Below are 14,984 nucleotides of genomic sequence, written 5' to 3' on the forward strand. Positions count from 1 at the left end.
GAGTCTGCCTTAGACCGAAGGCAGGATGGCAAGTGCCCACACAGCCTTCCTCGGAAATGGCACACTGTGGTCCCACGGCTCTCCCAGCCTTGCCCGGCTCCCTCTCCATTTTCTTGCAACTATTTGTCCTAATGAAACCCTATCTTGTTGATGAAATCCTATCCTGTCTTGGTGTCTGCCTCTCACCAAGGACCTGGACTAATGCAGGCCTCTGCTGGCCAGCACAGGGCCCCTGTCTTGCAGAAAGGCTGCTCTGTGATGGCCACCTCCACCCTTGCCCTGCCTTCTCTTGGCCTCAGCTCAGTACCCTTGGCCCGCATCTCTCAGACTGCAGTTATGTTCATCCAGTCTCCAAGTTTTTGGCCAAGTCTGTGCCACCTCACTATGAGTCACTTGACGGTTTTCTTTCAACCAACTTTAACTCCAGCGTTATATATTCAGCCTTGTGTTAAACAGTAATATCCATGACGTCCCTAGTTCTTCTACACATGATCCATATTTGTGCTAATACCCAGGTTCTGTGCACCACTGCGGGTGTGGGCCCCACACTCTGGGAACCACTGCTCCAGACTAACTTGAATTCCATCCTGCTGCCATGCCTGGTCACAGGGCAGGGCTCTCACTGCACAGAGGGTCCTTCTGTGCCCAGTGAGTCTGAAGTCAGACCTTGCCTCACACAAGTCATGAGTTTCCTATCTGACTTAATGCCTGGGGTTTGCTCAGGAGGCTCCCCCAGGCCTCTCAGTTTGGGGGAATCCCTGAGGCCTGCTCCTGCAACATATGAGGGCTACTAATTGGGTTTATTTATCCCTGTGGTCTTGGGGAAAATGAATGGACTCTGGTCTGGAAAATCAGACAGGACCCAGCAGCCATTACTCTTCATCTCTCCCTACCCAGCCCCCCACCAGTCATTACTCTCCATCTCTCCCTACCCAGCCGTCCCCTCCTCTGGGATCTAATCTGATGGGCTCCTCATGCCTGGGGTAGTTATCTGTGGTAGGTTAAACTCACAACCACAATCTTTGAAGGCCCCCATTGTATGTCCAAGGGCAGAGAGAGGAGAATGAGAAGGAATTCTCCTGCCATCAAGGATATGAAAATCTCCCTGGATTCAATACAAAGTAATCAGAAGTTGGCCACGGGTGGATCATTACTGAAGCCAGCTGATGGGGACGTGGAGGGTCATTATGCTCTTGGCTTTTGTATGTTTGTAATTTTTTCATATAAAAATGTTTTAAAATAATGGCTAAGGGAGGGGAGGGAGATGGGGCAGGAGAGTAGATGAACAAGATGGGATACTTGTTGGGTGATGGCGATGGATGGGGCTTGGGGGATTCTACATAATCTTGTTTCCAAGAGTGAGGCACAGCTCATCTGAGGCCAGATCAAGCGCCAGGACTTAGCTAAAAAACAAACCATTTCCTATGGAAATCCTTCCAGAAGCTTTCTTTTTCTTGCTTTTCTTTTTTTTTCTATTTTGTTTGTTTTTGGTTTTGAGACGGAGTCTCTCTCTGTCACCCAGACTGGAGTGCAATGGCATGATCTCGGCTCACTGCAACCTCCGCTTCCCGGGTTCAAGCGATTCTCCTACCTCAGCCTCCCGAGTAGCTGGGATTACAAGCGCCTGAGACCATGCCCAGCTAATTTTTATATTTTTAGTAGAGATGGGGTTTCGCCATGTTGGCCATGCTGGTCTCAAACTCCTGACCTCAGGTGATCCGCCTGCCTTGGCCTTTTTGTTGCTTTTCTACTGAGGCTAATATGCCTGCTTTCTCAAGCAAAAGGCACCACCTCTGGTCCTGCCGAGCTGTGTCGCTGCAGGTCCAAGAAGCGGCACTGTATCTGACATAGGGTCATCTACGTCCTGCCCTGATGCTGGCAGCGGGTCTACCCCCAGCTGCCCCATCTCCTTTATTAGACAGATTCGGCTCAAGCGCTGGCTCCAGCACTACTCAAGATCTGACCTCAGATGAACTGTGCCTCACTTCTCTGAGCTTTCTCAAATGTAAAAAGAGCAATCATGGTCTGCTCCTTGTCCAGGTAAAAAGAGCTGATGTTTATAAAGCACAAAGGTCAGGCTGTGACACATGCAGTACTTGGTATTTTACCAAGGCTGGTGAAACTATGTGTAGAGTTAGTAAACAGACTCTGACTGATAGCCCAGTGGCCTCTCCTACAGCTAAGGCTTTGTGACGGTTATTTCAGCTGCTCAAAACCCTTTTATCTGAATTCTAGCTTCGAGACTCCTTTGCTGAGGTGCTCATAGCCTGTCCGTGGCTCCTCTGCTCATATATTTTCCTCCTCGGCCAGGCACATTGGCTAATGCCTGTAATCCCAGCACTTTGGGAGGCCGAGGCAGGTGGTCAAGAGATCAAGACCATCCTGGTCAACATGGTGAAACCTCGTCTCTACTAAAAATACAAAAAATTAGCTGGGCGTGGTGGCACACAGCTGTAGTGCCAGCTACTCAGGAGGCTGAGGCAGAAGGACCACTTGAACCCAGGAGGCAGAGGTTGCAGTGAGCGGAGACTGCGCCACTGCACTCCGGCCTGGCGACAGAGTGAAACTCGGTCTCAAAAAACAAAACAAACATATTTTCCTCCTCCATGTCTCTTCCCACTTCCTTCCCACCTACTGCAAGGGGGAGCCAGGGTATCACAGGGGTCAAGATGTGGGCTCAGTATCCGTCACTCCTACCAAAATCCTTCAAGATAATTGATCAGTTTGAACTTTGGGGCTCAGTGGAACCTTGGGGTTTTCCCAAAAGACACGCTTTGGGTGATTTAATGACATGAATGATTTCTTATTTTCAATTTAGGCAAAGATAGACAATCAACTTCCTGTTTCTGCCTGCAGATTGTAGTTATCATCTTGACCTGTCTGGGCACATTTGCTCCAAGTGCCATCAAGAAAGCAGATAGGGGCTAGGTGCAGTGGCTCACGCCTGTAATCCCAGCACTTTGGGAGGCCAAGGCGGGCGGATTGCTTGAGCCCACGAGTTCAAGACCAGCCTGTGCAACACAGCGAAACCCCATCTTTACAAAAAATACAAAAATTAGACATGGTGGTGCAGGCCTATAGTCCCAGCTACTCAGGAGGCTGAGGCAGGAGGATCACTTGAACCCGGGAGGCAAAGGTTGCAGTGAGCCGAGATTGTGCCACTGTACTCTAGCCTGGGTGACAGAGACTTCATACCCCCGCCAAAAAAAGAAAGAAAGTAAATAGGGCCCTGTGCAGTGGCTCATGCCTGTAATCCCAACACTTTGGGAGGCCAAGGTAGGAGAATCACTTGATCCCAGGAGTTCGAGACCAGCCCGGGCAACATAATGAGACCCTGTCTTTACAAAAATAAAAAATTAGCCAGCTGTGGTGATGTACGTCTGTAGTCCCAGCTACTTGAGAGGCTGAGGTGGGAGGATTGCTTCAGCCAGGGAGGTTGAGGCTGCGGTGAGCTATGACTGTGCCACTGTGATCTAGCCTGGGCAACAAAGCAAGGCCTATTTCGAAAAAAAAAAAAAAAGGAAAGAAAGTAAACAGCAAAGGCTGACAGAGACATGTGATATTTATTTTATTTTTATTTTTATTTTTATTTTGAGACACAGTCTCACTCTGTTGCCCAGGCTGGAGTGCAATGGCATGATCTCAGCTCACTGCAACCTCCGCCTCCTGGGTTTGAGCGATTCTCCTGCCTCAGCCTCCCAAGTAGGTGGGACTACAGGCGCGTGCCACCACGTCCAGCTAATTTTTTGTATTTTTAATAGAGATGGGGTTTCACCATGTTAGCCAGGATGGTCTTGATCTCCTGACCTTGTGATCCACCCGCCTCGGCCTCCCAAAGTGCTGGGATTACAGGCGTGAGCCACTGCGCCCAGCTGGCCTTGACGTTGATCTTTACAGTAACCTAGATAAGGAATATCAGAAGGAACTGCTATGCCTATTACCTCCTCCATCCTGACCAGCACGCCCCTACAATTTCCCTATTTTGTTATAATTTTCCCTTTGGTCAGGACCATTTCCCCTTATCTTTCATTGCTGATCAAAGATCTGCACTTAAATATATATATATATATTTAGCTACAGGAAATAATCCAGACTCCTTGGCCTAGAATTAACTTTCTAGATTCAACCTATCTAGAGTGTCTGGAATGTTCATAATATCAGATAACATTTAATGAGCACCTCCATGGTGCAACACTCAGGTGCAGGATTTCTTACAACAACATGATGCAATAGGGTCTATTATTCTCCCCATTTTACAGATGAGTAAACTGAGGTACAAAGGCTAAGTAATTCTTCTACAAAACAGCAGCACTGGGATTCAAATATGAGTCTGTCTAATACAAAACCCACAAAACAGGTTCCTTTCAGCTGATGCTGCCCCTGGCTTCAGGAACGGCACCAGTGAACTGAGATTACGTGGATTTAGGGTCTCTGGCTCATCACTCGGGAGGCCGTAGGAGACAGGAAGTGAGGCAAGACTCCAGAGGCGAGGCGGTGAGAATGGAGATTGGGCTGAGCAGCAGCTCCCCTAGGGAGGTCATCTGCTGGCTGAGACATTCTGTCATTTGGAAACTTTTCCTGAGCCCTTACCTGGGCGCAGGTGACGGAGACAAATCTGAAGTGGTCTGAAAGGCTTTGGGATAGCAGTGAGTGCGATGGTTAGGGATGTGCGTGTTCAAATCACACAGCTCAGACATTACTTCCTATTTGTGTGACCTTAAGCAAACTGCTCTCCCTCTCTGGGTTTCAGCAGACCTGTTACTGATGGAGGGGAGGAAAGTGGTGGGCAGGAAGCACCCCTCAATTCCCCACTGCATGGCTGCAAGGGCTGGGGCCTATGGAGATTGGACAGAGAAATGGTCAGACATCCGGCCCAGAGCTTGCAGGCAGGGCCAACCTGTGCTGGGGACTCGGGAGACCACGGGTGAAACACACGCACCCGGCAGTACATGACCTCAGCCAGGTTGATTAACCTCTCTGAGCTTTAGTTTTCTCATCCATAACATGGGCATAATCACAATACCTAATTCATAGTTAGTTGAAGATTAAATGAGTCAATATCTTTGAAGTACAGTACTTGGAATGGTGTCTGGCACTAGAAAGCCTCCAATTACTGAGTTATTTATTTTCTGCTCACAAAAATGGTAATAGATATTTTATATGTTTTGTTACCTGATTTTTTTCCACTTTTCTACCTCCCTATATTGTGAGTATGCTTTCATGTACATATGCATGTCTACATCATTGTTTTGTGGTGGTTTTTTTTTGTTTTTTTTTTGTTTTTTTTTTTTGAGGCAGAGTCTTGCTCTGTACCCCAGGCTGGAGTGCAGTGGCGCGATCTCGGCTCACTGCAAGCTCCGCCTCCTGGGTTCACGCCATTCTCCTGCCTCAGCCTCCCGAGTAGCTGGGACTACAGGCGCCGCCACCACGCCTGGCTAATTTTCTTGTATTTTTAGTAGAGACGGGGTTTCACCGTGTTAGCCAGGATGGTCTCGATCTCCCGACCTCGTGATCCGCCCGTCTCGGCCTCCCAAAGCGCTGGGATTACAGGCTTGAGCCACCGCGCCCGGCCTGGTGTTTTTTTTTTTTTGAGACAGAGTCTCACTCTGTCGCCCAGGCTGGAGTACAGTGGCGCGATCTCGGCTCACTGCAAGCTCTGCCTCCCGGGTTCACGCCATTCTCCTGCCTCAGCCTCCCGAGTAGCTGGGACTACAGGCGCCCGCCACCACGTCCGGCTAATTTTTTGTATTTTTAGTAGAGATGGGTTTTCACTGTGTTAGCCAGGATGGTCTCGATCTCCTGACCTCGTGATCCACCCGCCTCGGCCTCCCGAAGTGCTGGGATTACAGGCGTGAGCCACCGCGCCCAGCCATGTCTACGTCATTGTTGACAGTACTTTATTGTGATTGTCTGACATTAATTTTATCATCCCCCATTGTTGTTGCCAGATTTTTGCTTTCTTTAGGAACAGTCTCGCTCTGTCACCCAGGCTAGAGTGCAGTGGTGTGATCATAGCTCACCACAGCCTTGCACTCCTGGGCTCAAGCAGTCCCCCTACCTCAGCCTCCTGAATAGCTGGGACTACCAGGTGCATGCCACCATGCCTGGATAATTTTTTTAAAATTTTTTGGAGAGACAAGGTCTCACCAGGTTGCCTAGGCTAGTCTCAAACTCCCAGGCTCAAGCCATCCTCCCTCCTCAGCCTCACAAAGAGCTGGGATTATAGGCATGAGCCACCATGCCCAGCCTCAATGTTTTGCTCTTATATGCTAAGCTGAATGTCCTTATAGATATATCTTCATTTCCTTAAATAAATGTGCTTTAAGTAAAAAAGTTAAATTTAAAATACCTGGGCCTGGAAAGGTAGCCATCCTCACAGGCTGCCCCTCTTCCTGTTCATCCTCAGTCTTTCTTTCAGAAGCTGCCAAAGGCCTTTCTGGCTTCACACAGTCAGGGAAGGCTGGAATGGGACACCTGATTTCAGGAACTGGTTTCCCTGAAAACAAGGTGGAAAGAAAGTTATTACTATTCCATGAAGTGGGGTAGCCATTGAGAGACTGGGTCTGAAGTCAGAGGCCTGGGTTCTGATTCCGGCTCTGCCACAAATGCACGGTATTGCCGGGCAGGAGGGGCTTTCCCTTTCTGGCCTCGGCCTCCCCATCTGTAAAATGCTGTGGGCCACGCACGGTGGCTTACACCTGTAATCCCAGCACTTTGGGAGGCCGAGGTGGGTGGGACTGCCTGAAGTCAGGAGTTCGAGACCAGCGTGGCCAACATGGTGAAACCCCACCTCTACTAAAAATACAAAAATTAGTCAGGCATGGTGGCACACGCCTGTAGTCTCAGCTACTTGGGAGGCTGAGGCAGGAGAATCGCTTGAACCGGGGAGGCGGAGATTGCTGTGAGCTGAGATTGCACCACTATACTCCAGCCTGGGTGACAGAGTAAGACTCTGTCTCAAAAAAAAAAAAAAAAAAAAAAAAGAGCAATGGCTGAACATGGCAGTCCCGGCGAGGGTGGAGCTCTGATGTGCTGAGTCACACACACCTGCTTCTACCCAACCAGCTGTGTGACCTCCAACAAGTTACCTTCCTCCTCTTGGTCTCCCTTCCCTCACATGTAAAACGGAGGTGATAATGGCGTCCATTTGCCTCCCACTGGGGTGTCATGAGGGAAGGGAGATAGAGATGGGGATGGGCGCTATAGACTGCACATTTCCCTGAACATGTGAGTGTGTCAAAGACACCATCCCTCTAAGTTCCCACTCCATCCCCTATGGATCAAAGTTCTGGCTGTCCTACAACCTCCCTTCCACGCGGTGGAGACACACGCATCCTTCCCACTCGATGGATAGGAATCCTAAAAAACAGCAGTTATGGCCACTGAATACGGGCTGCACCGGGCCCAAGCCCAGCTGCACAGACATGAATCCTCACAACATCTCTGCCTTTCATCCCTGTTCAGAGATGAGGAAACTGAGGCCTGAGCAGGTTAAATTTACATTTACTTGTTAAGATCACATGCCAAAGGCAGGCAGGACTGGCCGAAGAACTCCCCTGCCTTCTCGAGGGTAATCGTTTCCTCTTTACATCAACTTGGGAAACCCCAAAGGTGCTTCGAGGGTGTGTCAACCTCAGCTTCCAGCCTGCTTCTCAGAGCTGCTCTGTGGAACAGCTTCCTCTCCCCTCCTCCACTGGGCCCTGATCTTATCCCTTCCGGCTGGGCCCTGCCGCCAGCTCAGCCAGCCTCCACACCCTTGCCAGGCTGCCTCTTACCAAAGTACACATCTGGCCTCGTCACTTCCCTGCTTGAAGCCTTTATGGGGCTCCCCATTGCCTAGATAATGTCCACACTCCTTAGCCTGAATCTTTCTGTCTCCCCATTGCCTCCCAGATAAAACCCGGTTCTATAGCTCTGCATTCAAGGCCCTCATTCTCTGGTGGTTTGGGATAGACTCATGTTTGAGAGCGACAAAAACTGGGGCACTGAAGTCCCAGGGAAGGCTGCTGACTCACTTGACGTCACACAGAGCATGACATAAAGCATGACACAGGGTTGTCACAACAGATGTCCCAGGTAGGGCTGGGACAAAACATCTCCCGCAACATTTCTTTGAACTGGTGAACTGTGCCTCTCTAAACAAACCAGTTGTTACCCTGGGACCTCGCTTGTCAAATCCATGCTTTTGAACTAAAACAATAAGACCTAAATTTGCATAGCACCACACTGGTATGGCACCATGCAGATTTAATTTTCACAACAATCTCTGGTAGTTCATAGGTTTATCTGCATTTTATTTTTGAGCATATTGAGGCTCAAATAAGTGAAACGACTTGTGTCAAGTAAAACAGCCAACAACAGTGAAACCAGTCCCAGGCTCACTGCAAGCTCCGCCTCCTGGGTTCATGCCATTCTCCTGCCTCAGCCTCCCGAGTAGCTGGGACTACAGGCGCCCACCACCACCACACCTAGCTAATTTTTTGTATTTTTAGTAGAGACAGGGTTTCACCGTGTTAGCCAGGATGGTCTCGACCCCCTGACCTCATGATCCGCCCACCTCGGCCTCCCAAAGTGCTGGGATTACAGGCGTGAGCCACCACGCCTGGTGTGATTTTATATTGTGGAGTTTTTTCCTTGTGATTTATTCGTATCATAGAATTTTTCAACAAAATGATTATGCATTATTTACACAGTAAAGTATACTTCTTTTTAAAAAATCAGTTAGCAAGCTAGCTAAAATAATGATAGAACTGAATCTTCCAAGCTAGTGTGAGTAGCATTTGCCCTGGAGACCCCTCTGGCTCCAGTGAGCAGATGATGAATCAGCCCTTCATGAGATTCACATCTGCCTCACTTCTGTTTTTTACCAACGAATATCCACATCGTGTATTGATACGTTCACTTCAAGCACCCCTCCCCACAACCCTGGAGATCTCAAGTCAGGAAGCTGAGGCTCAGTGGGGAACAAGACCTGCCTGAGGGAGACAGGAAGGCAAGCAGCACTGAGGCAGGAAGGCAGGGTCTCCTCCCAGAGCCACGGACAGAAGGGCACCCAGAGGGCACGAACTTCTCTCCCGACCTGGGCTCCACAGGCACTTTGGTGGTTCCATAGGCCATGCCCCGCCCCCATCCCGACGGCCATCAGGGCAAGGCCTTTGTGGCTGAAACTCGAAGTCTGGAAGCCAGTTTCTCTCCAACAAGGGCCTTGCTGGCAGGAATCACAGGATCACCGTCTGCCTTATGGCATCCCACAGGCCCAGGAGGAGAATAAACAGTGCCTAGGCCAGGCACGGTGGCTCACGCCTATAATCCCAGCATTTTGGGAGGCCAAGGCGGGCAGATCACCTGTGTGCCAACATGGCGAAACCCCGTCTCTACTAAAAATACAAAAATTAGCCAGGCGTGGTGGTGCACACCTGTAGTCCCAGCTACTCAAGAGGCTGAAACAGGAGAATTGCTTGAACCCGGGAGGCAGAGGCCGCAGTGAGCTAAGATTGCACCACTGCACTCCAGCCTAGGCAACAGAGCGAGACTCTGTCTCAAACAACAACAAAAACCAGTCCCTTGTACAGAATGACAATGAACAATGCTGGCGAGAGTGCTGATTAAAGCACGGGTCTGGAACAGAGCTGTCGCTCGCAGGGTGCACAGAAATGAAAGCTCTGCCTGTGTCCCCTAGGAAGGCCACCCCCCACCACTCTCAGTCCCCATCTTTCCTAGCCTCCCCTCTCTGGCAGGGAAACACTGCCTCTCTCCCTCCACCCTCCCTCCTCAAACCGCCTCAGGCGGGGCCTGTGTTCCTGGAAAGGCTTGTCATCCTTGTGACACCTGTGTCAAAAGCGCAGCAGTGGCTCCCCTGGCTCAGGGCTGGCTAGGCTCACTGAAATCACTTCCCAACAGTGACCTCCTGCAGAGGCCAGGCCCACAACAGTATAAAATCCGCCCTAAAGGTCTCACCTACACCCAGCACCACCCATGACCCCAGCAAATGAGGCACCTTCTCCTTGTCTGAGGCCTGCCTGGCTGAGCCTCATTGTTCTCATCCGTAAAATGGGGATGAGGGCGATACTCACAGCCTTACTTAACTTCAGTGTCCTGTTCCTTTTTTTTTTTTTTTTTTTTTTTTTGAGACAGGATCTTGCTCTGTCACCCAGGCTGGATGGAGTGCAGTGGTGTGATCACAGCTCACTGCAGCCTCAAACTCCTGAGCTCAAGCTATCCTCCTCACTTAGCCTCCCATGCAGCTGGGATTACAGGCAACATCACGCCCAGCTAATTTTTAATTTTTTGTAGAGACAGCATCTCACTATGTTGCCCAGCCTGGTCTCAAACACCTAGGCCCCAGTGATCCTCCCACCTTGTCCTCCCAAAGTGCTGGGATTACAGGCATGAGCCACTGCTCCCAGCCCAGTGTCCTATTCAGGATAATGTTTTGTTCAGCACAGATTCTTTGCCTCTCTGTCAAAACACACTTGGCAGGAACATCAAGGCCACCAACCCATTTGTGGCCGACCTCTGTGGGCTCCACCCATGGGGAAGATAAAAAATGTCATTATGTTTTCATCCTAAAGAGAGTACAGCTTTTCTCTTTCTTTTTCTTGTTCTTTCTGCAGTGACATGCGGTGGCCCCACCTGGCACCACAGGGCACTCGGAAGTGAGCAGGGGTGAGAAATAGATGGGGAGGGGCAGTGTCGGCAGGGCTACCTGTGGCCAGACCTGTCAGCACATCTGGGGCTGACATCCACCCTCCCACACAAGAGGCACCAGGCCACACCCAGCCACGGATGTAAGCCACGGATGTCAGTCAACAGAGCCCCACGTCAGCCCCAACAAGAAGTTTTGGTTTCCTGTGAAACCCCCATCTTCGCAAGCTTTGAGTTCTTAGGTGTCTTTAAAATGCAAGCAATAAATGGTGCGTATAAACGTGAACCGCCCTCATCTCCACCCTGGAGCTACCGGTGTGGTCTGAGCTGGGTGGGCGGGCAGGTCCATGCATGCCTGTTCACTGTCCAAACCTGAAGGTGGAGAAAATAGCCTCTGTCCTCATCCCTCCAAACCTGCTCCCTGCTAGCTAGACAGACGCAACGCCCACTTGTTCAGGCTGGCACACCAGAGAGCTAGTGAAATAAAAATAGAACACCAAAGGCAGGATGAGGCAAAGGAGGCCAAATGCCCACAAGAAAGGGCTGTGACGGACTTTAACTCTCACGCTGAGCTTCCTGTCTGCTAAGGTGAAGGCTCAGGAGTGAGCTGCTCATGGACTTCCTATCACAGATAGACAGGGGCAGCCTCAGGCTTCCAAGACAGCACTCTTTCCTCCCAGGATTAAATTCTCAAGAGAATTCCACACATAAAGTTGATTCTGCGGGATTGTGAGATCCAAAAATACAGACTGTGATCAAAGAGAAGAACTGGGATCACGAGATTAAGTGTGGGGAAGCGTCGGCTCTGGCTTGAACCAGAACCAGGCTCTACAGTTCCAGCTTCACACCCAGGCACAGACCTCCTAACCCTCTGAGCTTCATGCACCTCTCCTGTGAAGTCAGAATAATAACCCCACACCTCCCAGGGCCGTCCCAGGGCTCCATGATGACAAATGTGAAGTGGCTGACCCAGAGCAGGGGCCCGAAACGCTGTGCAAACAGCCACCCTCCTTCAGTTCTGCCAGAAAGGTGCAGATAGAAAAGAACCTCTGATTCCCAACTCAGGCCTCCGAAGGAAGCATTTGGAGTGGAAGGCTGTTTTTAACATTTTAAACACTAATGGAAACCGATTCTAGGTGGGCAGCGATTTGGTGCACAGTCCCGAGAGGCACAGTGGCCGTGAGGGCAAAGTAACACAGGAACCCAGTGGCAGGGGAGGTGGGGGCCTGCGCCCACACCATTGGCAGCCAGCCTCAGTCACACACTGGAGGCAGGCAGCCCAGCGTTCTCCCTGCTGGGACCCCCAGGGATGGGAAGGGGATGCAGGTGACGGAAGGAACAGCTAATCTACAGCTTAGGTGGTCACAGGCACCAGGAGGTTGACATGGTGGTTCTCAGAGTCTGGATTTTTTTGTTTTTGTTTTTGAGGCAGAGTCTTGCTCTGTAGGGGCCCAGGCTAGAGTGCACTGGTGCAACCACAGCTCACTACAGCCTCTACCTCCCAGGTTCAAGCAATCCTCCCACCTCAGCCTCCCAAGTAGCTGAGACTACAGGAGGACGACACCACGCCTGGCTAATTTTGTTTTTGTTTTTGTTTTTTTTGGTAGAGACAGGGTTTGCCATATTGCCCAAGCTGGTCTCAAACTCCTGGGCTCAAGCAATCTACCTGCCTTGGCCTCCCAAAGTTCTGGGATTACAGGTGTGAGCCACTGCACCCAGCCTGGAATCTGGATATCTTTGACAGCTGCCTTGTTGAGGCTGAGAACCCACAGTGATGAGGGCTGAGTCCCAGATACAGGGAGGAAATGGGGGAGGGGCAGAAGCGCTTCTCTGTGCCCCTGTCATGGTTCACCAGAGCTGGCTGCCAGGCACGATTTCTTTTTCTCTCTGATTTGTTTTTGGAATGCCTGTGCTCTCCCTAATGAGCATGAATCACTGAGGCCATGGAAGGCAAATGAACTCCCAGCAGTCTGCAGCGTGTCCTGCAGTCGGCCTCAGCAGCAGGGGGACCCTCCTAAGCCTTGGCTTCCTCATCTGACAAATGAGATGTGGAAGCGGACCCCCGTCCCCGAGACTTGCCATGAGGATAAAAACATTAACACCCAGCAGATCTAAGCTACCATCATTTGCTACAGTCTCGCTCTGTTGCCCAGGCTGGAGTACAGTGGCACGATCTCTGCTCACTGCAACTTCTGCCCCCTGGGTTCAAGTGACTGTCCTACCTCACCCTCCCGAGTAGCTGGGATTAGAGGCACACACCATCACGCCCGGCTAATTTTTGTATTTTTAGGAGAGACAGGGTTTTGCCATATTGGCCAGGCTGGTCTTGAACTCCTGACCATCCGCCTTGGCCTCCTACTACTCCGGTGATCCATCCGCCTTGGCCTCCTACTACTTGTATTTTTTTTTTTTTTTTGAGACGGAGTCCCGCTCTGTCGCCCAGGCTGGAGTGCAGTGGCGCAATCTCAGCTCACTGCAAGTTCCGCCTCCCGGGTTCACGCCATTCTCCTGCCTCAGCCTCCCGAGTAGCTGGGACTACAGGCGCCCGCCACTGCGCCCGGCTAATTTTTTCTATTTTTAGTAGAGACGGGGTTTCACCATGGTCTCGATCTCCTGACCTTGTGATCCGCCCGCCTCGGCCTCCCAAAGTGCTGGGATTACAGGCGTGAGCCACCGCGCCCGGCTACTACTGGTATTATAATGACCATCTCTAACTCTAGGTCAGGCTTTTTTTCCTAAGTTCTTTCCCATATCCGTGGCCTATTTAATTCAGATTAATTAAATAGATAACAGCTCTGGGGGATAATTGCTACCAAGTATAAGGTAATTGTCTTATATCTGAAGAAAGCAAAGCCTAGAATGCAGATTTATTTATTATGTGCTTGTTTATGCCCCACTTCCCTCGGGAGGAAGGATTAAAGGATGTTTATGGGTGCTGGGCCTTTGGCTGATGGCGCCTGGGCCGTCACACTAGCTGCGTGAGAACATTTCACATAGTGGCAAATCCAGGAGCTGTTGGAGCAGAGGGGACTCAGAGCTGGCAACAAGGTCTTTCCTGGGTGAGCACACTCGGGAAATCCCCCGGACCCTTCACGCCCGTCAAACTAAATAGTAATTTGTCCTTAAGCTGACTCATGTGGCCAGAATAGATCCCTTCCAGAACAAACAAAAGTGATTCAGCTGTAACTAAAGCACCCTCGTGCCAGCTGGCCCTATCAGAGACAAATACAGCTTTCTGTGCCCTCTCTTTTCCTTTCCCTCCTAATCCCTGGGTTTGGCCCTCCAGGACACACACACACACACACACACACACACACACACACACACACACACACACAAACTCCCAACTCAAGCTAGACCTGAAATGAGGCAAACCTGAGAGCACAGCCTGCCTTCCTAATTGTGCAATCCCTGGTTCCCCAGTGAACTTGTACTCCACCTGCTGCTGAAATGACTCTTTCTCATTCATTCATTCATTCATTATGTTAGGGAATGGGGAATCCTTTATCAAAACTGCCATAATACTGACATTAAGCTAGTTAAATAAAAGACATCTAATTATAAACTAGGAGGAGCTCTACACTGAAGACAAACTCGAGGGAGGGGTGCCTGATGGACCTACTTCCATAGGCTGGCCAGGAAAAGCTGCCATGAGGAGGGGCCACGTATGCAGACACCCAGAAGATGAAAAGGACCAGCATGGAAGGATGCAGGGAAGCGGGGAGGGACAATGTTCCGAGGAGAGGGAACACACGTGCAAAGGTCTTTAGGGAGCAAACAGTTGGCATATTCCCCCAAGCGAAGGATGACCCTAGTGGCTGAGGGGAATGACTGAGGGGGAAAGTGGTAGAGGTGAGGTCAAAGAGCTGGGCAAAGGTAGACCATGCAGGTCCCTGTAGGCCACAGTTAGGCAGAACCTTACCGTAAGCACCCTGGAACTGAGGTAACCTGTAGCTGAGAGAGTACTTACCAAATAACCATCTGCTCCCTCTCATACTCCTGCCTCCTTAGCAGTTAGGCTGGGTGACATGCCTGGTTCTAGCCAGTGGATTTTTCTTTTTTTTTTTTTTTTTTGAGATGGAGTCTCACTCTGTCGCCCAGGCTGGAGTGCAGTGGCGCGATCTCGGCTCACTGCAAGCTCCACCTCCTGGGTTCAAGCGATTCTCCTGCCTCAGCCTTCTGAGTAGCTGGGACTACAGGCACCCGCCACCACGCCCAGCTAATTTTTTTGTATTTTTAGTAGAGACAGGGTTTCACCGTTTTAGCCAGGATGATCTCGATCTCCTGACCTCATGATCCGCCCACTTCAGCCTCCCAAAGTGCTGGGATTACAGGCATGA

General features: G+C 50.5%; 1 protein-coding gene across 2 annotated transcripts in view; it reads right to left on the reverse strand.

Annotated features, from left to right (window-relative positions):
* IRAK2 (interleukin 1 receptor associated kinase 2) overlaps window positions 1-14,984 on the reverse strand; it is a 78,488-nt gene that overhangs the window by 37,538 nt on the left and 25,966 nt on the right. The window contains exon 3 of one of the 2 annotated variants that reach the window (XM_038003571.2): window positions 6,350-6,496. The exons of the other annotated variant lie outside the window; for it this stretch is intronic. Within the exon in view, the coding sequence (XP_037859499.1) occupies window positions 6,350-6,496 (147 nt within the window). The remainder of the gene's footprint in view (window positions 1-6,349; window positions 6,497-14,984) is intronic. 2 annotated transcript variants of the gene reach the window in all.

This window comes from Chlorocebus sabaeus, chromosome 22, assembly GCF_047675955.1.
Source record: "Chlorocebus sabaeus isolate Y175 chromosome 22, mChlSab1.0.hap1, whole genome shotgun sequence".
Classification (NCBI taxonomy): domain Eukaryota; kingdom Metazoa; phylum Chordata; class Mammalia; order Primates; family Cercopithecidae; genus Chlorocebus; species Chlorocebus sabaeus.